This window comes from Danio rerio, chromosome 4 (genome assembly GCF_052040795.2).
Source record: "Danio rerio strain M-AB ecotype USA chromosome 4, GRCz13ab, whole genome shotgun sequence".
Classification (NCBI taxonomy): domain Eukaryota; kingdom Metazoa; phylum Chordata; class Actinopteri; order Cypriniformes; family Danionidae; genus Danio; species Danio rerio.
This window is the reverse complement of record NC_141024.2, coordinates 37,506,664-37,530,826: the sequence shown is the minus strand read 5'-3', so window position 1 is coordinate 37,530,826 and position 24,163 is coordinate 37,506,664. Positions and strand designations below refer to the sequence as shown.

Genomic DNA, 24,163 nt, shown 5'->3' with positions numbered 1-24,163 from the left:
TCACCTCCCAAAAACAACACAAAATAAAGGAAAAGAAAGAGATTGTAAGAACATAAAGCTGCATAATTTATTCATGCTGCAATGCATGCTGGGAGCTTTGTACTATGCTGGCACCCAGCATGCATTGCGGCATGAACTATGCAGCTTTTTTTTTTTTTTTAGCAACCGCGGTTGAGGTTCATGTCCTGATTCTTGATGCCTGTGTGTCATAAAGAGCAAGCTGGAGCTTGAATGTTTAGTGCATGACACTCTAATTATTAATTGCATCCTAATTGTTTGTTGAATTTTCTATGAAGAGCAGCAGACTGCCAATATTAATGTCCCATGCAGCTTTAATACAATTATACTTGCATATCTTTATGAATCAACTTAATAAACACCTGAAATTAAAAACAATTAAGCATAAACAGTATAGTTTCTTTTGACCTTTCTTGCTATAGCTAATGAGTTTTAAAAACACAGCTGTAGCAGTCAGAGAAACATTAGGATACAAGAGTAAAGCTTCAAGAGCTCAAATAAGCAGCCTCTTATCTCTATGATGGTGAGGTCAAATGAAATATTTTTAATAAAAAATATTCTTACAGAAATGAAGTCAAACTGTAATCAGTGAAGCTGCTTATACTATTATTTAATGGAGTTGTTTAATCCTCTGTTTTAATTCAGTTGGTTTGGTGTGAGGCTGTGTCTGTAGATTTATTTCTTCCTTCAATTTCTTATTCCTTCAGTGATTGTGCTTGTTAACAGCAGGTGTTCAACAGCAGGTGTCTGAATTCACTTATTTGTGGTCATTCCCTCTGTCTAGTGGACTAAACTAATTGACTAATTTAAGGGCCAGGTGAATGAGGGTGTGGTGAGATTTCAGACACTCTGATTAGTTTCTCAAATACAAGGGTTTTCTACAAAAGTAGATACGTTACTCTGTATGACAAGGAGGCAAATGAGCTTCTAACGCAGAGAGGGTTATTTTACCTTTATATAACTCTAGAATTTTAACACTTTACTCTGAATTACCACAGCACTTGAAATTTAACACCAATGAATTTGCTGTGAAGAAGCCAGTACTTTGGCAAGAAGCTTAGAATCTATATTTAAAATAGATATGGGCCTATAAGAGGAGCATTCATCAGCTGGTTTACTTTTTTTATGAACCAAGGAAATATTAGCTTCCATCATTGAAGGGGGAAGGACCCCGTTTTCAAATGAGTGAAGAATCATCTCATGTAATGGGCCAGATAAAATACTGACAAACTTTTTAAAAAACTCTGCACTGAGACCATCAGGACCTGGTGCCTTGTTATTAGGGAAAGATTTAATACAATTCTTAAATTCACTGAGAGTTAATGGAGCGTCTAATATCTTTCTCTGGTCATTTGAAATTTGAGGAAGAGATAGGTTTGTAAAAAAAGCTTCCATATTAATTTCCGCACTATAATTAAATTGAGATGTGTACAATTGCTCAAAAAAGATTCTAAAACTATTATTAATTTCCTTATTATTATAATTCAAAGAACCATTCAAATCTTTAATACAAGGTATATTTTGAGTAGATGTCCTAACCCGCAAAAGATTAGCCAAATAGCGATTATGTTTATTCGTACATTCTTTGCTTTACAAAGAACATTGATTTCTCCGCCTTTTTCGTAAGTATCGCTTCCAATGCAGTTTTTGTTATTTGTATGTGTAACTAGTCTTTTGCGTCTCTTCTGCGTTGTGTAAATAAATATTCACTCTGATATATCTTTTATCGATTTTATTGTTGTGAAAACAGTTAGAACAGAAAAATGAGCGCAGATCTAATCTACCAGCCTCGTGCAATGGCTTCCTCCTACATACTACAATGAATTTCCTTTCTTTTTAGGTAACAGGGGGGGCGCTCTACATATAAAACAATGAATAAATGTTAACCCCTTCCTTCTCATTAGTCTTTTAATGTATGCAAGTGGAGAGATACAATATAACCCTGTTACATTCTCCCCCGCTGAACTCCACTTGCTCATTAAACAATTACAAATTCAAAGCAGCAAAGATCACTTATTACTAACAACAGTCAGATTCAACAACTTTAACAAAAAATAAATAATTAAATAAAATAAAATACATAGAAATGTATTCAAATTTATAACAAAATTACTCCAATCATCAAAACAAAACATAAAAACAAAACAAAAAAATAAATGCAAACCCTGGAATGTTTATCTCAAAAATAAAATAATGCTGATGAGCATCTCAGTACATATACCATTCTTTTGAAGAATTAGAGAAAAGAAGGGTTAGCTAAGCCCTTTTAAACCCATAGAAAAACATGCCTGTTACATGTTCAATACCCTCAGTCAGCATACCACCATCCCATATTACCATTTCAAGTGGTCTAAATGTATTGTCCAATACATTCAAAAATCCTAAATGCAATTAGAAATATACCCAAAATAGGGTAAAAAAAACAACAGCAAAAAAAAAATCATCATATTAAACCCATACAGGCAACTTAACACAGTTATCTACACGTTGCAATTGCATAGTTTCTATAAGCCGTACCACCGGTTTAATGATTCTCCCAGCCTTCGATCTCACAGACGTCAACAACTCTAACCCTGGATCATATAGATCATTAGATTGAACTGAGGCCACAGTAACTACATCACTTAGACTGGCAGAATCTGTTAGCGGCTGAACATACCCAAACAAGTTTGAATTTGTGTCTATGACTCGATCAGTGTCCTCCGAAACCGGCTCTCCTAACCCAACCAATCTCACTGAATCACTGAGAGAGTCATAATTCTCGGTCATGTTTTGACAAGTCATTCTGTCCTCCATTGTGTTGGCTACCTCATCACAACTTTCTGAAGACTCGAGCCCTGAAACCCATACCACAGTTCTCTGATCAACTGCAGGTTGAGGCAAAAGTTCCAATGCTCGAGCTTCCACAGTCCCAACACACTCCTCCACACTTTCTAGTCCCTCTACCAAATCATCTGGAAGAGGCAGGAAATTCACAGGCATGATCAGGTTTCTATGAACAGTTTTCACTTGACCCGTGGAAGAATTCTCAATCTTAAAAGTATTGGTTTCTGAGTTCTTTCCAATCACAATGTATAGACTGCTCTCCCAACGGTCAGACAATTTACGTTTTCCTCGCTCACCTTTATTCGCTAACAGAACCCTGTCCCCAACATCCACCGGAGCACCCTTAAGTTTTCTGTTATACAAATCGGTGTGTCTTTTCAGTTGCTTACCAGCAGTCTCACTCGCAATTGTCACAGCATGTTTGAGGTCACTTAACAAAACCTTAACATACTCGTCATAATCCGTAACAGCACTGTCTCGCAAAACTGACCCAAAAACTACATCCACAGGAAGTCTCGGAGTTCTGCCGAACATCAGTTGAAAAGGTGCATATCCAGTGGTTTCATGTATCGTACAATTATATGCAAATGTCAAAGATTTCAACAAACTAGGCCACCGTCGTTTTGCTGCAATAGGAAGAGCCCGAATCATGTTCCCAAGAGTTCTATTAAATCGCTCCACAACCCCATTACCCATAGGGTGATATGGAGTTGTGTGCGACTTTTCCACTCCAGCAACAGACAATAACTCAGAAATCAACATGCTTTCAAAGTTTGCTCCCTGATCGGAGTGAATTCGTTTAGGGAATCCATATATACAAAAAAAGTTGTTCCATAGCTGTTTTGCAACAGATTTGGCTGACTGATTAGGGCAGGGAAAAGCATGCGCCATCTTCGTAAAATGATCAGTGACCACAAGAATGTCCACTGATTTGTTTTTACTGTCCTCAGCTGACCAAAAGTCAACGCACACAAGCTCCAAAGGCTCAGACGTAACAATATTTTCAAGAGGAGCCCTCGCCTCTGGTTCTGGAGATTTGCCATAGACACACCTCTCGCAGCATTTGACATAATCTCTGACATCCCTCTCAAGTTTATGCCAAAAAAAAACGCTGTCTCACCAGATACAAAGTCCTCTGTTGACCTTGATGGCCAGCATCATCGTGCACACCTTTTAAGACTGTCCCCACCAATGATTTTGGAACTACATACTGAAATGACTTTTTCTTAGATACAACCTCCCTCGCTACTCTATAAAGCACCCCAGCTCTCATCTCAAACTTTTTCCAGGATCTAAGTAGCCTCCTCACTTCTATAGGTTCCTGTTTACATTCACGGCTAGATGGCTTCTTACCCTTCTCCACAAACGAAATCACTCTGGCCAATACACTGTCAGTCTGCTGCATCTCTGCCAACTCCTCATGGGACAAACTCATCGATCCTGTCTGATTGGTGGGCATAATTTGCTGAATCAACTGAGGCAGCAAAAGGTCACAATGTGGTGTAAATGAGTCAAATCTCTTCGCTTCCATTACAGCAGACACTTCCAATGCTGAACATTCACCTGCCAACCTACTTACTGATGATTGAGAGTTCACAACCAGCATGCCAGGAGTTGACCCAATACCAAGCTCAGTACCAGGAACAAAAGGATGCGCAGACCATCTGAAAACATCCTGCACCCGTTCTCCCTGAACTGCCGATGCTTCTTTCAACAGGGAGTCATAAGGCACTCTGGTAAGGCGATGCAAAGCACTCTGCTTCACAAACGGCTCCCTACTAAGAGCATCAGCTACGACATTCCTCGAACCAGGTATATACCTAATACTGAACTGATACGGAGCCAACCTAGCCACCCACCGGTGCTCACAAGCATCCAATTTCGGTTTTGTTAGTATATATGTAAGCGGGTTATTATCGGTCCAGACCGTAAAGGGCCGACCTCTCAACCAGTGACTAAATTTGTCACATATAGCCCACTTCAATGCAAAAAATTCCAGCCGATGTGCTGGGTATTTTGACTGAGCAAAGGAAAGTGACTTACTGGCGAAACAAACTGGCCTTGCGACTCCCCCATTTTCCGGAACCTGCGAAAGCACAGCTCCCAGGCCACCACTGGAAGCATCAACTGATACCAGAAACGGCCTGTTAAAATCTGGGTGAGCCAACAAAACACAATCAATCAAGGCCTGCTTGAGCTGACCAAATGCCCGTCTACAATCATCAGTCCAATCATCTGCAGTAAGCGTTCTCTTCCAAGCAATCTTCCCCTTACTCTTTTTGCATTTATGACCCTTCGGACCAGCAGTCAACTGAAACAGAGGCCTCGCAATCACCGAACACTGCTCTATAAACTGCTGATAATACACTACCATCCCAAGAAAAGAACGTATCTTTTGTTGAGATGGTGCCCCAGTCTTATCATCCATGAGATCCGACTCAGTCATTTCCGTAATCACTTTTATTTTATCTGGATCTGAAGCTACACCTGCCTCACTAACTAGATGACCAAGGAACTTTACAGATCTTTGCATAAAGTGACATTTCTTTGGTGCCAATTTCAAGTTATGTGTTTTCAGACGCTCAAAAACCAACTCTAATCTCTTTAAGCCCAACTCTTCGTTCGGAGCAAAAACAAGCACATCATCCAAATAACAGAGAAGGCTTAAGAAATTTTGATCACCAAAAATTCCGAGCATCATTCGCATAAACGTCGCTGGGCTATTACAAAGTCCCTGAGGAAGACGGTTATACTCATAAAACCCAAAGGGAGATGTGAAAGCAGTGTACTTCCTGTCTTCCTCATGCACTTCAACATTGTAATACCCAGATGTCAAGTCCATAGTGGAGAAAAAAACATTCCCACCCAGTGCAGCTAAAGCATCAGCCTGATGTGGCAACGGATGTGCATCTTTAATCGTCCGAGCATTGAGGCACCTAAAATCGGTACAGAGTCTTAAATCTCCGTTTCTCTTCCAAACAATAACAAGCGGGGAGGCATACTCACTACATGACTTCCTAATAATCTCCCTGTCTTCCATCTCATTCAAAGCTTGCCTAAGCTTGTCGTACTGATTAGGCGGAAGCCTTCTACATGGTAGTCTAAATGGTCTCTCATCACTCAGTCTTATTCGATGCACATAACCCTCTGCTTTACCGCAATCGAGTCTGTGCCTCGAAAAGATACACTCATACCGTGCAATCAGATCAACGAGTTTTGCCTTCCATTCAGTAGACAACTGACAGGAGCCTAGATCAATATCTGCAAGACCCAATGCAGTTAACTTTTCTCCAAACTCACAGTCTACCTCTGTCACATTGGTATCTGACAAACTGTTGACACTTGAATTGTCATGCCGCTTTGCATAGTTAACATTTTGTCCCACTGAGTATGACACTTCCTTATCAACCGTCAAATCATCCTCAAAATCCTCCAATGCCAAACAAGGATAAATGTCAGCCAACTTTGCATTACGTCTCAAAGTAATAGGAACAGTAGAGGGATTTATTACCTTAACAGGTACCCATCCATCTGCCCACAACGTTGCCACTGTACGGCCAATCAGAACATTTCTAGGTCTTGAGCGGGCCCTGCAAGGCTCCGCTATAATCGCACTACCCGCTGACAGGTTTTTCAATTCAGTAAGTTTAGCCCACACTAAATGCTCCCGCAAAGGCTCAAGTGTTACTGACCCTTTCAGTCTGACTGTCCCAACCTTGTCCGGAACACTCGATCCCTTCCATCTCTCGACGTTTGAAAGCAACTGAATTAGTTTGTTATGGTCTGAATTGTTGCTCGCGTCAAATGACAACTCTTCAACCATATTTCCTGTTTGTTTCAACTCACTGATCAGATATTTTATCACATTACTGCCCACAATGAGATCATCAATTTGGCCGTCTACAACTAAAGTCGGAACCAAAACCGTACATCCACAAACAGTCATTTTTATATCGACCATACTACTTGGTTGCGTTCTCAATCCACCACAGCCAACTAGTACTACATCTGACGGTTTGGTCACCCCATCTGACGTCATTAAAACTACCCCAGCTTCCTGTAGTTTAGACAAAGCGACAGGACTCAAAGTGCAGGCCATTGAGCCACAATCAATCATACCCCGAACAGTCAGTGTGTTCTCCAAGACGACATCTGTATAGAACAAGTCCTCATGCATTGATAGTTTGTGTGTATTTTGAAGAATTACAGTCACGTTTTGATCAGTATCCTCCCGGACAGCAGAATATAAGGATTCCAGATCCACATTGTCAATTGACTGGGGAATTTTATCAGGCCCTGCATCCCTCCCCACTGTATGCGGGCCACTTAGTTTCCCTGCTGACCAGAAGGATATGCTGTCGACTGTGATTTGACACGCCCCTTATCAACAGCATTCGGGCACTCAAAACGTGTGTGATTTGGGGCATAGCATATAAAACAGAGTCCATCTGCTCGACAATGGTGGGAGGTTGTGTGATTAACGTCCCTACATACTTTACACTCCCCCCTCCCATCTGCTCTAGTTTTGACCCTCGTACGCACAGGTATCTCTGCAGATTTTGCCCCTTCACCAGGAACCTTTTCCAATACTCGTTCTAGACGCGAGATCAGGCGTTCTAAGGATTCAACAGAATTGTGAACAGAAGACTGCTGAACTTGTGGAATGCTGGCTTTAACGATTGACGATTCGAGACTACTTGCTTCATTATGATCATAATGCAAAGGTGGTCTGACAGCTTCCTGTTTCTGAGCCAAAAATAACAATTGATTTTGAGTATATTTGGCTTCTCTCTGAAATTCATCCAACCTTTCTTGAATTTCAGCAGCTGTCCACTGTTGTTGAGGTTTGCATTTGAACACAAGCTGTAATTGAGGGTCCGGGCAGTATCTAACAAACATTACTGACACCTCTTGAGACGAATTATCAAGTTTTTTTCCTTGAGCTTTCAAACAGTCTTCTGCAACATCCATTGCCCTATTTAGCCTGATCCAATAATCAAACGGGCTTTCTCCCTTTTGAGGCAATGTGGCGTAAAAATCAGCTAATGGCATAGCAGAGTATGCCGCTTCACTGAAATGCTGCTTCAAGATGTCATAAATAGGTCCTGGACCAGTACTCAAATCAGTTTTCAGGTAGTTGCGGAGAGCAATTTTAACAACATCACGTGCTCTCCCCATTAACCTACCCAAAACTTCCTCAGCCTGACATTCCTGACTATACTCACGCTTGCGCAAATATCCAGACATTAATTCCACCCATTCATGTATAGTGCATTTATCTGAGCCGTCCCCACGATAGTATTCTGGCTCTTTTACATCAGATTGCAACATCAGTTTCAAATTTTGAGCATCAAATGACGCTCCAGTGCCAGTGTGTCCCACTCTTGATCCGTCCCCACAACCTGTTGTCCTCAATTCCAGACAAGAAACTATATTCTCACTTATAGATTTACCTATTTCTTTTACCACTGTAGTTAACAAATCAACAGGAATACTTCTCTCAACAGCTGGGGACCTCCATTCATTTTCATCAGGTCCATTAAGTGAATTTACTTCACAAGAACTAGAGCGTACCCGCGGCGTGGAAGTTAAAGGGTGTGTAGGAAAACCCCTACCCATGGAAAACGTTGAATTTGTTTGACACACCCCTCTCCCTCGCCCCAAACCAGTAGTATTAAATTTTTCCATCCCCTGTAAAAGTCAGTTGTTAAAGTAATGAAACCAAACCATGAAATATGAAAAAAAAATAATGTCAAAATCACCTTAAATGATATAGTAAATCAGTCTACACTCATTTAATCACATAACTCAGTTCAGTGTTCGTAATGTTAGCCTATAAAAATGCGTGCAAAATGTAAACAACCACCTTTCTCTTCTAAGCTTAGCGGCGACGATTTGAAGTCTGCAGGGACCAAAACTCAAGTGTCCGCGTCACTCCGAGCACCGCCACTCGAATGTCCGCGTCCCGCTGGGCCTCCGAATTCCGCCGAGCACCGCCACTCGATTGTCCGCGTCCCGATGGGCCTCCGAAATCCGCCGAGCACCGCCACTCGATTGTCCGCGTCCCACTGGGCCTCCGAAGTCCGCCGAGCACCGCCACTTGAATGTCCGCGTCCCGCTGGGCCTTCGAAGTCCGCCGAGCACCGCCGCTCGAATGTCCGCGTCCCGCCGGGCCTCCGAAATCCGCCGAGCACCGCCGCTCGAATGTCCGCGTCCCGCCGGGCCTCCGAAGCCGCCGAGCACCGCCACTCAATTGTCCGCGTCCCGCCGGGCCTCCGAAATCCGCCGAGCACCGCCGCTCGAATGTCCGCGTCCCGCCGGGCCTCCGAAGCCGCCGAGCACCGCCACTCAATTGTCCGCGTCCCGCTGGGCCTCCGAAGTCCGCCGAGCACCACCACTCGATTGTCCGCGTCCCGCTGGGCCTCTGAAATCGCTTAGAAGACCGATCACGGCACCAATGTAACTAGTCTTTTGCGTCTCTTCTGCGTTGTGTAAATAAATATTCACTCTGATATATCTTTTATCGATTTTATTGTTGTGAAAACAGTTAGAACAGAAAAATGAGCGCAGATCTAATCTACCAGCCTCGTGCAATGGCTTCCTCCTACATACTACAATGAATTTCCTTTCTTTTTAGGTAACAGGGGGGGCGCTCTACATATAAAACAATGAATAAATGTTAACCCCTTCCTTCTCATTAGTCTTTTAATGTATGCAAGTGGAGAGATACAATATAACCCTGTTACATATGTCACATCTTAGTTCATCTGAGGGAGATAAATTATATCTGGCCTGTAGATCATGTAGTTTGAGCTCTAAGTTTCTCTGTTCTCTTCTACTTTTTTCCTAAGCCCAGCTGAATATGATATAATTAAACCTCGAGCATATGCTTTTGCTGTATCCCAAAGTAACCCTGGGGAAACACCCGGAGTTTTGTTTTCTACAAAAAAGTGATTCATCTGTTTTGTTAAAAAAACTTTAAAATTAGGGTCAAAATTTAGGTATGAATTATACCTCCATTGTTTATTAGGGAGTGTCAAGTTACTGAAATGTATGCCTATACAGACAGGTGCATGATCGGATATCAAAATATCCCCAATATTACAATACTCAACTTTACTAAAAGAAATTTTGGGGGTAAAGATCAAGTCAATTCTACTACTGGTTTTATAAACGGCTGAATAATATTTAAACTCCTTATCATTAGGGTGTAACACCCTCCAAGTATCAACCAGATCAAGTTCTTTGCAGGTATCCAAAACAGCTTTGGCTCTATTCGACATCTGACCATGATTTTGTGTTGTTTTGTGTGTTATCTACTACTGAGGAGAAAAAAACAATTAAAATCAACTGCTATAACTGTGTTGTCACAAAGCCAATCCGCAAATTTTGAAAAAACCTTAGAAATAAAATCTGTGGTCTGAATAGGTGGAAAATATATATTTAAAACTGAAATGTCTTGCCCATAAAGAGAGCCTCTTAACATAATATATCTTCTCGATTTGTTTGAGACCGTTTTAACTTCAAGTAAGGGTAAACATTTATTAATTAGGACGGCAACACCTCTGCTTTTGGTAGTAAAAGAAGAGCTAAACACCTGTCCGTCCCAGTCACGTTTTAACTTAGCGTGCTCAGCAGACGATAAATAGGTTTCTTGTAGAAGGGCTATATGGACCTGTTCATTCTTTAGAAAGCTAAGAATTTTCTTTCTCTTAATAGGATTGTGTATCCCTCTCACATTCCAACTACAAATTTTTAACGTTGAGTTACTAGACATTACAGTGAGAGTAAAAAGTATTTGATCCTTTGCTGCTTTTGTTGGTTTGCCCACTAATAAAGACCTGATCATTCTGTACTTTTAATGGTAGATGTATTCTAACATGGAGAGACAGAATATAAAAAAGAAAATCCAGAAAATAACTTTAAAGAATATATATTAATTGATTTGTATTTCATTGAGGGAAATAAGTATTTGATCCCCTAGTATGCATTAGGAGTTCTGGCTTTCACAGACCAGTTAGACACTCCCAATCAACTTGTTACCTGAATTGAAGACACCTGTTCTAACTAAACACCTGTGTGAAAGACACGTGTTCACAGAATCAGACAATCAGACAGATTCCAAACTCTCCAACATGGTTAAGACCAAAGAACTCTCTCAGGACCTCAGAGACAGGATTGTTGACCTGCACAAATCTGGAAATCTGGGTATTAAAGTAACAACAACCATTGGTGCAATTGTGAGAAAATTTAAGAAGTATAACCTGACCATCAATAGACCTCGGTCTGGTGCTCCACAAAAGATTTCACCTCGTGGGGTGGCAATGATCATGAGAACTGTGAGAAATCGGCTGCAACCACACAGCAGGAGTTAGTGAATGACCTCAAGGCAGCTGGGACCACAGTCACCAGGAAAACAATTGCCTACACTTTGCGCCGCAATGGATTAAAATCCTGCAGTGCCCGAAAGGTACCCCTGCTTAAGAAGGCACATGTGAAGGCCCGCCTAAAGTATGCCAATGATAACCTCAAAGATGTACAAAGTGATTGGGAGAAGGTTCTGTGGTCAGATGAGACCAAAATTGAACTATTTGGCCTAAACTCTACTCGTCATGTGTGGAGGAAGAAAAATGCTGCCTATGACCCCAGGAACACTGTACCCACCGTCAAGCATGGAGGTGGAAGCATTATGTTTTGGGGTTGTTTCTCTGCCAAGGGCACAGGGCTACTTCACCGCATCAGTGGGAAGATGGATGGAGCCATGTACTGTGCAGTCCTGGGGGACAACCTCCTCCCCTCTGCCAGGAAGTTGAAAATGGGCCGTGGTTGTGTCTTCCAACATGACAACGACCCGAAGCATACAGCAAAGGCAACAAAAGAGTGGCTCAAGAAGAACCACATTAAGGTCATGGAGTGGCCCAGCCAGTCTCCGGACCTCAATCCAATCGAAAATCTATGGAGGGAGCTGAAGGTCCGAGTTGCCAAGCGACAGCCCACCAACCTTAATGATTTAGAGAGGATCTGCAAAGAAGAGTGGGCCAAAATTCCCCCTGATATGTGTGCTAACCTTGTGGTTAAGTACAACAAACGTCTGTCCGCTGTGCTTGCAAACAAAGGCTGTGCCACCAAGTATTAGGTGCTTTTGGCTAGAGGGATCAAATACTTATTTCCCTCAATTAAATACAAATGAATTAAAATATTTTCTTTAAAGTTATTTTCTGGATTTTCTTTTTGATATTCTGTCTCTCCATGTTAGAACACATCTACCATTAAAAGTACAGAATGATTATGTCTTTATTAGTGGGCAAACCAACAAAATAAGCAAGGGATCAAATACTTTTTACTCTCACTGTATGTGTCAAAAAATAAAATACAAAAGGAGCCACAAAATGAGAGAAAAAGCAGGGAAAAAAAGAAGAAAAAAAACAAGAAAAAAATGCAGGGGTAAAATCGTTCTTTGCACAATTTTAGAAGAATCAAGTAAAAACTATGTACATCAAAAAAATTGGAACAAAAAAAGAGCTATTAACGAAACGAAAAGGAGTCAGACTTTGGTCTGTTACGCCCATTTTGGGCGTCAGCTAGCTTCCCTCTAGTTATAGAGAAGGTGCAGGACCAGCACACGAAAAACAAGCAAAAAGATAAATAAAAAAAAAACCTTTCTAAGGCTTCGATAAGCTACCTTTAGGTAACAGAAAAACTTCCGGACTGCAGCTCAGTCAAATATTGCGACATAAATGGCAATGAAAAAGTAATCACATATGGATCTGTCAGTATTAAAGAAACCATACTAAATTTTCGATAATAAATTGTTATAATAAAATGTAGACCTCAAACGAAATGTCCGATCTCAACAGCTAAACCCTCTAAAACCCTACTGGGATGGGGAAAGGATGCTCAGTCAGTAGCAGTGCGGTCAGGTGAGCCACTCTGTAGTGGGGCAGACGCCAGAAATGCTGTGACATCCTTTGGGTCCTTGAAAGACCTCTCCTGAACGTTCACCTTGACCCTGAGAACTGCTGGATACAACATGGCAAAGACAATTCCCTTCTCTTTAAGCTGCTGTTTAACATGGTGGAATTCCTGCCTTTTTCTCATCACCGCCGCAGAAAAGTCCTCGAATATCATAATTGAAGCACCGTTGTAGGACAGCACGCACGTTTGTCTCGCCGCTTGCATGATCCGAAATTTATCCTGAAAGTTGTGAAACTTTACGATAACTGCTCGGGGTCGCTGGCCAGGCGGTGGGCGGCGAGTGAGGGCGCGGTGGCATCGATCCAGTTTAACATGCTCACCTTTGAAACTGACCTGTAGCAGCTCTGGTAACCAGGATTTGAAAAAAGAGATCGGATTACTGCCCTCGCATCCCTCTGGAAGACCGACGACCCGCACATTGCATCTTCTGAGGTTTTTGCCGACAGATTCAACTTCTTCTGGGTAGTGGGCATGATCGTATGTCCATTCACAAGGTCTTAAAGTATATGCCATTATATATCTTATTTTATATACTAAAAATATACCACTGAGCTGCGGAGATCAAATGTTGAGCTGCTACTCCGCCATTACCGTCATGTGACTCCGAAAAAAGATTCTGTCATCTTGATGAACGAGACTCAAATATCTGAATAAGTAAAATGATATGAACTTTCTATCACTACTGTCCAGTGTGAAACGTCTGGTGCAGTTTTAATTTTAGAGCTGTAATAAAAGTCTTCTCACACTCAAAGCACAAATACTCTTTCACACCAGTGTGGATCTTAATGTGTTCATTAGGGTTTACTGATTGGTTGATACTCTTCCCAAACAGAGTGCTTGTGAATGGTTTATCTACAGTGTGGGTCATCATGTGTTTATTAAGGTCTAAGGAGTTGCTGAAACTCATCCCACACCGAAGCTGTGGGTTTCTCTCCGTTGTGGCTTATCGTGTGTAGATAAAGGAGTGATGGTTGTCTAAAACTCTTTCCACACTGAGTGCATGTGAATGGTTTCTCTCCAGTGTGGATCCTCATGTGTTGATTAAGGTGTGATGAGCGGCCGAAACTCTTCCCACACTGAGTGCATGTGAATAGTTTCTCTCCAGTGTGGATCCTCATGTGTTGATTAAGGTATGATGAGCGGCCGAAAATCTTCCCACACTGAGTGCATGTGAATGGTTTTTCTCCAGTGTGGATCCTCATGTGTTGATTAAGGTATGACGAGCGGCCGAAACTCTTTCCACACTGAGTGCATGTGAATGGTTTCTCTCCAGTGTGGATCCTTATGTGTTTATTAAGGGATGATGAGCAGCTGAAACTCTTCCCACACTGAGTGCATGTGAATGGTTTCTCTTCAGTGTGGATCCTCATGTGTTGATTAAGTTCTGATGAGCGGCTGAAACTCTTCCAACACTGAGTGCATGTGAATGGTTTCTCTCCGGTGTGGATCTTCATGTGTTCATTAAGGTATGATGATTGCCTGAAACTCTTCCCACACTGAGTGCATGTGAATGGTTTCTCTCCAGTGTGAATCATCATGTGTTGATTAAGCAATGATAACCGGATGAAACTCTTCCCACACTGAGTGCATGTGAATGGTTTCTCTCCAGTGTGGATCATCATGTGGTCATTAAGGTGTGATGATTGGCTGAAACTCTTCCCACACTGAGTGCATGTGAATGGTTTCTTTCCGGTGTGGATTATCATGTGAATCTTAAGATTGCCATTTCCTCCAAAACTCTTTCCACACTGAGTACAGGTGAAACGATTCTTGTCTCTCCTTTTCAAAATACCATCAGTCTGTAAATGAGTTTTGTCCTCAATTTTAACATGGTGTTCCTCCTCTTTACTCCCCTCACTCTCTTTAATTAGGTCTGAAAAAAAAAAAGTTTTCATTAAGTCTAAAAAACTCATCAAAAGCTGAAAAGTGAAAAGACACTGGAAACATTGGCTACACACATTGTATTTCTGATGCACATTAAATGTGAAATAAATCAGATTATATTGTGTTTGGTCCATTAACGTGTACACGTTTAAGCAGATTCTATTCAATTCATCTTTATTTATCTAGTGCTTTTACAATGTAAACTGTCAAAGCCGCTTAACATAGAACTTATAATAAATTGAAACGGTGTCAGTCCAGTTTTTAGAGTTTCTTACATAATACATCATAAAAGAAATTTTGGTCACATTGATAAGACACAGATTCGAAAGGTGTAAATGGTGTGACCACCCCAGTATTCTAGTTTGGATGTGGCTTTGGATGTGGCAGATCCGGATTAGGTGCCATGGTTGCTCCCCAATTGGTTCAAAGCATATAAATGCGAGAGTGAGCTAGCTTCTGTAGGATAGTGTGGCTACTGGCCGTCCTCGCATCAAGACCATCTCTTTATTTTGGCAACCTTATGGTTTTGTTTGGCATTATTTATGTGTAGTTAAAGTTAGTTATTTTCTTCATTTTCCCCTAGACATTTGTTTGTTTCTTGATTTGTTGCTTTATTAGTTGTATATAATAAATAAGTTACATATATAATTTTTTTGTTGTCTGAGCTCTTTTATGTTGCAACTTGAACGAGGGGGTCGTAACAATGGCCTATTTTTATTTGTATATATTCATAATTACAACAAAATGTTTCTCTAAAATTTGTTTAGCAGACAGGGAATACTATGGATAGAATACTATGGATAAGAAACTGTGGATAGAATGAAAGAACTGACAGGGGAAAGCAAAGAAGGAGGTGTTTTTTATTTATTAACAACTTATGGTTGAGAAACATACATCCAGTTAGATTATTTTGTTCTCCTGATCTGGAATACCTTATGCTTTGGTGCCGACCACACTGGCCACCAAGAGAGTTCACAGCTGTTATAATTACAGCTGTCTACATCCACCCTCAAGCCAACACAGAGCAGGCGCTTGGGAAACTGAATGGGAGCATAAGCGAGCAGGAAACCACACACCCAGAGGCAGCGTTTATTGTTACAGGGGACTTTAACAATGCCAATCTCTGGACAATCGCTCCAAAATACTATCACCATATCACCACAAACATGCGTGGTGACCGTATTTTGGACCACTGCTATTCTCTGTTCCGGGACGCCAACAAATCCCTCCCCCGCCCACCGTTTGGCAAATCAGATGACTCTTCTGTTCTGCTCTTGCCTGCTTACAGGCAGAAACTGAAACGGGAACCACCCACCCTCAAGACGTTTCAATGCTGGACGGACCAATCGGATTCTATACTTCAAGAATGTTTTGATCATGTGGACTGGGAGATGTTCCGGGCAGCTTCTGATGACGACATTAAGGGCCTACTCACACTATGCCATCCGTACCGTGCCCAGGCCCGTTTCCCGGATCGTTTGAGAAGTGTGAGTTTCCCGGATCGTTGAGAAGACCCTTAGCTGAATCGGGCTCAAGCACAGTTCACTTGGCTGGCCCTAGCCCGGTTGGAAGAGAAGGGCCTGAGCGCGGTTCACTTGGCCGGTACATTTGTTGTGTGAGTGCAAAACGTGCCAAAGCCCGAAACTGAAAGAGAGACGTGACTTTAAGGGATTGTTTCATATGGATTTATTAATCATTCTTACTGTTCAGTGAACGCAAACTGCCGTAATTTATTAAAGACGCAGACATCTCACTGCACAACAGTTGCGTGCCTTCAGCAAACCTCCTCATTCCTGCAGCACGAGGGCTTTATGATTGTTTATAAGCGCCAAAAGTGGCGGATCTGTTTGGCGAAATATCTGACTGCGTGTAAATGCATCCCTAAGGACTGTTTGGTGAAATATATAATGAATGTCACTGCATATCAAACGACTGAAACGATATAACTAGAGAAATCTCCACGATGCTGCTGAGTGAGTGAAACTGCTTTTCACTGAACAGCGCAGCAGCGATGACGAAAGCGTGCCGAGGCCCATTTGTGGTGTGAGTGCGGGCCGTCGGGGGAGACGGGAGGGGGGACAAGCGTGGTTTGGCCCAGTTTGAGGCAACTGTACCTAGTGTGAGTACGACCTAAAGTTTACTCAAGACACCGTTACATGCTTCATCAGAAAGTGTATAGAAGACATGGTCCCAACAAAAACTGTCCGTAACTACCCCAACCCAAAACCATGGATTAATGGCGAAGTTCGAACAGCCCTATCAGTGTGAACCTCCGCCTATAAATCCAGAAATGCTGAGGAACAAAAACAAGCAAACTACAACATCAGGTAAACTATCAAAACAGCAAAACATCAATACAGAGGTACAAGGTAGAGGGAAGAAGTATGTGGCAGGGACTTAATTACATCACAGACTTTAAAAGTAACAAACCCGCCACTGTAAACATTTCTGCATCTCTCCTGGACGAGCTCAACTTGTTGTACACCTGCTTTAAAGCCCAGGACAGCACCCACACACTGTGCGCTCCCGCGGTCGATATCAAAACCGCCAGCACACTCTGTTTCTGTAGTGGACGTAACGAGATATTTGCGTCACAAGAGCATTCGGAAAGCTACGGCCCAGATGGCATCCCTGGACGTGTACTTAAAGCATGCGCACACCAGCTAGCGGGGGTTTTCACGGACATCGTTAACCTCTCGCTCTCTCGGCCTGTGGTTTGCACATGCTTTAAGACAGCTACTATTGTGCCCATACCGACATAATCTAAAACCACATGCTTAAATGACTGGCGTCCAGTTGCTTTGACACCCATCTTCAGCAAGTGCTTTGACAAGCTGATTAAAAAGCTCATCTGCTCTGTACCGCCAGCTCACACTGACCCTCTGCAATTTGCTTACAGGAATAATCGCTCCACTGATGATGCAATTGCTTTCACTTTGCACACTGCTCTGTCTCACCTGGAAAATAAAAGCACATATGTGAGAATGCTGTTTGTGGACTACAGCTCAGTATTCAACACTACATTGCCTGCCAAACTAGTGGTGAAGCACCAAGCTCTGGGTCTACACAGCTCTCTGTGCAACTGAATTCTGGACTTCCTGTCAAACAGACGCCAGGTGGTCAGAATGAACAACATATCCTTATCCACACTGATCCTCAACACTGGTGATCCACAGGGCTGTGTTCTCAGTCCACTCCTCTACTCCCTGTACACACATGACTGTACAGCCAAACACATCTCCAACGTCATTGTTAAATTTGCTGATGACACAACAGAGGTGGGCCTAATCACAGATAATAATGAGACGGCCAACAGAGAGGAGGTGCACACTCTGACGCAGTGGTGTGAGGAAAACCACCTCTCACTCAACATCAGCAAAACCAAGGAGCTGGTGGTGGATTTCAGGAAAGAGAATAGAGAACACACCCCCATCACCATCAACGGGACACCAGTGAAGAGAGTCAGCACTCACATCCTCCGCTCATTCTACACCTGCACTGTGGGGAGCATCCTGTGTGGCTGTATCACCACCTGGTATGTAAATAGCACCAGCAGCAATCGCAAAGGCCTAAATAGGATTGTGTGAACTGCTGGACGCGTAGTAGGAGGTGAGCTTCCCTCCCACCACGACATCTACACCAGGCGGTGCATGAGAAAAGCCAAGTGAATAATCAGTGACTCCAGGCACCCAAGCCATAGACTTTTCTCTCTGTTATTTACGTGCCCGCGCAAACCTGGGAGATTTGAAACCTGTGGCCCCGCCCTCTAACACAGAAACCCAGACACACACACACGCAAACATGCCGGTCGATTGGAGTCACACTGCAGATGGATATTATTGAGTCTCTACCCAAAGATGAAACCTCGGCATTATAGCCAAGCAGTTGGAAACTTCTGGAAACTACATGCTACAAAGAATACTTCATCAGCGTTTGTTAAAGGAAGGATCAGTAAAGAGTAACTTACTGCTGGACATGTCAGGATGGGTTTCTTCCTCCATTTCTCAAGTGCAAGCACAGGCGATTAAAGTTGCCTCGTTTACTCTAGCTTGCAAATGTATTTAGTTGTGATTTGTCACTTGTAACCGCGTGTATTGTATGAGGTTAACTCGCTTTATTCTCATATTGGGTGCAAAGTAACGTTAAAAACGTGACGCATGCTGCTTTGTTTAATGAGGTCCGTGGAGGCGGGTAGTGTTTGTGTGTGTGCGTGTACGCGCGCTGTCATCCGGAGGTGTGTGTGTGCGCGTTGTCGTCCGGAGCAGGGTTAAGTGTTTGTGTGTGTGTGTTAGGACGAGGGCAATATGTGTTTGTGTGTGTGTCTGTGAAAAGAGCAGTGAGACAAGCTAGAAGCTCTCCTCAACTGTTTTTGCACAATAAAATAGTTAGTCGTCGGAATTTTCAAGTCCACCGTCTGTATTTACATTGACCCACAGGCAGCTAAAATCCACGCCTACACTATCGAACGTGTATGAACTGCGATTACTTTTATATTGCTGATTAGCTGTTGGGCATTTCACTCTCTCACTGAAGGCAGTCGACCAATCGCAACAGGCTGTCATTGGTCCAATCAGCGCAGATTAGCTTCACGCTAAAGAGGGGTTTGAGAACAAATGAATCACTGGACGATTCATACAGGAGTCGCTGGGATAATTAGGTAAAAATAAATGCAGATTATAAGACCCTGAAAGTGTTTTTTGACCTTGCATGCATATTAGACTGTTGTTTGAGACCCTTACAACCAAGATATGACCCTATTTTGTGTATAATATGGGCTTTTTAAGGTACTTTCAAGTCCATAGTTTCGTTAAAAAACACTTGTCTTCTTCACAAAACCAACTATAAGCATGTTGGATAGATGAATTGGTAAATATGGACTCATATCAAAGGGGTATGATGTCCATGTTATATGAAGTGGTCTAAAGAACTGCCCCCCCTTGCCTCAATTGTATAAAGCTAAAATGGGAAGACAGACTGGTACTAGAAATAGCAGATACAGCTTGGCAATATGCTATAGAACTGGTACACTCATCCCCTGTTTGTATTAGACATGGTCTTCTACAGATTAAGGTGCTTCTTAGGCTTCACCTATCTAGGAGCAATCTGGCAAAAATGTATCCAGGGTCAGATTCATCTTGCCCCAGATGTGGTTTGGAGCCAGCAGATCTGATGTTCTGGCGATGCCCTAGATTACATAAATTTTGGGCCAATATTTTTAGATCATTTTCATCTATATGTAATAGAGATCATTGCCTTTTCTTCTTTATTGGCCAGACGTCTGATTCTCCTAAGATGAAAAAACAAACCCACCATCCCACAAACATTGGAGATTAGAATTGTTATCACATCTTAAACTCGAGCACCTAAAGTACATCATCCGAGACTCTACAAAAAAGTCTTAGAGGTTTGGCAGCCTTTCCTCTCCTACATTGAACGCTCAGAGGTTATTATATCCTTGGTGAGAGTTTATCACTAGTTTCCTAATTTATTTGATCTATTTTTATTAATTCATTTATTTTTATCTTTCACCCTTGTTATTTATGGGGTGTATGTCTGTAACTATGTACCATGTTAATTTGTTGTTCAATATGTGTGTTGTTTAAAAATTAAAGACTTTGGAAAAATCAATTAAATAGTTGAATAATAAGAAAGTAAGAAGTACTAAAACATAGTTTTAAGAAGTGTAATAATCCAATTAATCTACTTACAGTAGATGTCTCTGTTGAAAGTCTGTGAATTTAAGATAGTTATTAATTAGAGAAGAACAAGCCTTTCTCGTACGTGACTTTGTTCTTTGTGTGACTAAAATGTAGGTAATGGGTAAGCAGGATGAGAAAAAATTATATATTCTTCTATTATATATTCCTTCTATGCTAATCAAGGACTTCTGAGACATTGCAAGCATGGGATAGGTCCTCCTGGCTTGGCAGAGTTGATCACAGCTCCAGTACACATCTCTGCCATTTGCTTGCAGTAACCATGTGCTTTTCACCATACACAATTCTTCTGCTTGTGATCTTCCTTCAAATAGCTTTATCATGTTTGGTGTCATTTGACAGTTTATGACTTAAGCGTTGTAGTGCTAAAATCAACAGAGACATTGATTGCTTGTATTTAAATATACAATATATTTACTATTGTTGAGTCATGGCCTGAGGAGAGTATGTTAATGTTCTTCTCACCCACTTTATCTCCTCAACTGTGCTCTCTTATGTTCAGCTGGTTTTGTGGGTTGATTTTCACTCATCTTTAACAATGCTTTGCTCAGGGTATAATACGTAAAGGTAAGTGTTGATCTGGGAGAATGGCTTTTACTCTGCATCTCCTGCACACGGCTGCGTAGCCTCATATGCTAACAAAGACAGTTTCACTGTTATTGTTGCTCAGCAGTGCACGTACAGCTAATTTCTTTATACTGTATGCTAGTTTGTTTCATTCTACTGTCTGTATATTCAAACATGTAACTTAATAAACAACTTTACCTGCTTTAAGTTTGAGATTCTTTCTCTTTATCAATGATAATAACAACTTTGATGGAGTCAGATAAATAATGGATTTAAACACGCCATCCTTCAACTGCTTTCTGTTTCTGATTATTGGTTCAGAATAGCAGTGTAAGCTCCAAACCTTACAGCTATGTTTCCATCCAAAAATGCCAATTAAATTTATTTGCAAAACTGGAATATCGCATAAAAAATATGCAAATAAATCAGTGTTGTCGGGCGACGAGGAGGCACAGTAGGTGGTGCTGTCGCCTCACAGCAATAAGGTTGCTGGTTCGAGCCTCGGCTGGCTCAGTTGGCATTTCTGAGTGGAGTTTGCATGTACTCCCCGAGCTGGCGTGGGTTTTCTCTGGGTGCTCCGGTTTCACCCACAAGATCAAAGACAAGCAGCATTACACTGTTTTAAGGATCTAAAAATTTATTCTTTAAAAAGCAAAAAGATTCCAATAGCGGCACCTGCTGGTACGTGAAGAATATGGTCAATACTGATGAACTTCACACTCAAACGTTTGCATATTATCAGCATGCTGTAATCCATTTCTTACGCAGCAAAAGTCATTTTTAGACTAGTTTGTTGGCCAGTTGTAGTCAGTGCAATGCTAAACGTTATTGTTCTACTATAATTTGTTTATTTTGCGTCATGTTGTCCCACAGCAACATCATATAATTTAGAAAACTATACAATGTTTTATAATAATTAATTATTTTAGTGTCCATTTCATTCAGCATATTTAAAATTAGAGTCATCCACATTTTCTGACATACTTTAAATTAGGGTTTCTACAGGTGTCACCAAGTAAAATTTAAGACTTTTAAAGACATTTTTAAGACCATTATGAATGAAATTTTAGACCAAGGAATTTTTCAAATGGCCCAGAAGAAAGGGATTTTATTTGTCCTATCAAAAAATATTTTTTATATAAAATATTTAATAATACAATAATAAATCAAAACTAATAATAACATTAAAATATTTTAGATATTTCTTAGCAAAATATCTTAAATATTGTGTAAAAACAAGAGAGCTCGACTTGGATCCACACACTTTTTTTTCCAAAATAAACTTTCTTTAAAATAAAAAAACTAATTAACAAATGTTTTAAAAGTTTTAAAAACTATAATAAACTAAATCCATTCACAACAATCTGTCCAGGTGGATATCCTCAGCAGTCTTTACCATTATGATAAATAGAGTTAAAATGACCTTTTTTAAATAAAAGTTGAAAGTTTTATTGAGATGGATTGTTGGTGATTGTATGGGTTTTGACCAAATTGGGTAACAAAACATGAACACAGGGAAATGAAGACTTGTTTAAAAAAGCTTTAAGACCTACAGCATAACGTTTCAGTAAATTTAAGACTTTTTAGGGCCAAATTTTAGATTTTGGAATTTAAGACATTTTAAGTCTCCGCAGAAACCCTGTTTAAATACAATAGCCCTGATAATTAGTTATTATAATAAAGATTTAATTCTAACTCTGATACTATCTGTGAGAACTAGTAACAACTACTAGAAACAAATTTAAACCTATAAAGAAGTCGATGAAAAAAAGGGAATTGTGATCAACCTGACATATGCAAATGGAAAGTACCAAGCCAACACTATCACTGTAATGGCAGATATCTTTTATGAGAATACTGTAGGTCAAATATCGTCAGCTCAGTTTAACTTTTTATTAATTTATTGTTTTTATTTATTTTATATAGCGACAGTGCTCAAGGACGCTTTACACACAGTAGGAGAACAAGAAAAGCAATAACCTTAAGAAGGTAGAGAAAATGGGAGACTAATAATACATCAAATGAATGACAAAAGACATGAGAAGAAGTAACGAAAGAAACTCATTCCTGTCTTTCAATGAGTGTTTATGTGCATTTAGGAGAACTAGGCAGCACACTCAGGGCTGCATAATGGATTTAATTTAGTATTATTATTATTAAAATATATCTGAATGAAAACTAACTTGTTTGTTCCTGCTGATCTTCCTGTTTGACTGTGAATGTTTCTTCAATCTTCACATCTTCACTCTCCTCTTTAATAAACGCCATCTTTATAACAGTGTGGAGATCAGTCGCTTCAGCAGGAGTTTTTCTCGGTGTTTGGACACTTTATTCTGTTTAAAATGAACAAAACAATGAACAGAAACAAAATAACTTCTCTTCAACACTTGCTTCAACAGTTTCTTTATATGAGAGTGATTGACAAAAATAAATCAGGTAAGTCTGAGCAAGAAACAATAGCCACAAAAACAACCTGATAAAAACTAGTCCTCCATTTCTTTTATATATATATATATATATATATATATATATATATATATATATATATATATATATATATATATGTATATATATAGAATATTGTATACTTATATTAGAATGACATTATGCTAGTAAACAAATAAAACCTTCATTAAAACACACATTTCTGTTGTTCAAACAATAGCCCTCGATTACTGTTATTAAATAGTAATTCGTTGTATAAAGGATTAAAATAATAGTCAACCGCAGGTATATAATATCGAAAGGAAAACCTGAAACTTTAATCAATCGGTTTATATTTGTGTAAAGTTGTGAAACAAACCTTCCTCCAGTTGAACCGCAGCGCGGAAGCGGCGCAGCCTTATGACGTCACACAACACGCCAAAATAAAAGTCTTTTTTGTTCAGCTTTTTTGCCACTTACTGTTGCAGTCAGGACATGATAAATTTCACACTCCTTTTCACATCTCACATAACATATCTGCTCTCTCTCTTTCAAATACATAGACATTCAGTATTTGAAGTTGATCAAAAACTTGTTTAATCTACTAAGTATAAGTGTTTTTTTTATTATTATTGTTGCAAAATGTTTACATCACAAAACGGAACAATCAACATCGCAAGGCATATTTACCATTACAAATATATAAAATAAATTAAAATTGTTACAACTGCAACAAGGAGCAAGGAGCAGTA

General features: G+C 40.6%; 3 protein-coding genes across 4 annotated transcripts in view; 1 reads left to right on the top strand and 2 right to left on the bottom strand.

Annotated features, from left to right (window-relative positions):
• Positions 1 to 24,163, top strand: part of LOC141381693 (uncharacterized) — an 835,171-nt gene that overhangs the window by 170,450 nt on the left and 640,558 nt on the right. The gene's annotated exons all lie outside the window — the stretch shown is intronic.
• The window catches only part of LOC108183846 (uncharacterized), a 92,394-nt gene that overhangs the window by 45,364 nt on the left and 22,867 nt on the right, over positions 1 to 24,163 (bottom strand). The window lies entirely within an intron of this gene.
• LOC137491098 (uncharacterized) lies at positions 1,736 to 23,841 on the bottom strand. Of its 2 annotated transcripts, XR_015483411.2 has the most exons (4): positions 23,791 to 23,841; positions 23,171 to 23,320; positions 12,219 to 14,692; positions 1,736 to 10,648 (listed from the first exon to the last, which is right to left on the bottom strand). XR_015483411.2 is itself a non-coding variant. In XM_087249124.2 (3 exons), the coding sequence occupies exons 2-3, from the start codon at positions 23,253 to 23,255 to the stop codon at positions 13,698 to 13,700; spliced, it is 1,080 nt and encodes a 359-aa protein (XP_087105250.1). In that variant the 5' UTR covers positions 23,256 to 23,320; positions 23,791 to 23,841; the 3' UTR covers positions 1,736 to 13,697. The 2 variants fall into 2 exon arrangements, 1 of the variants encoding a protein (XP_087105250.1); XM_087249124.2 differs by having other exon boundaries at positions 1,736 to 14,692.

Excerpts from the sequence above, each read along its gene's own strand:
- LOC137491098 (XM_087249124.2), bottom strand. The coding sequence starts at position 23,255 with ATGGCGTTTATTAAAGAGGAGAGTGAAGATGTGAAGATTGAAGAAACA. Across the intron at positions 14,693-23,170 it reads AGATCAGCAGGAACAAACAA|ACCTAATTAAAGAGAGTGAG; the intron begins GTTAGTTTTCAT and ends TTTTTTTTTCAG.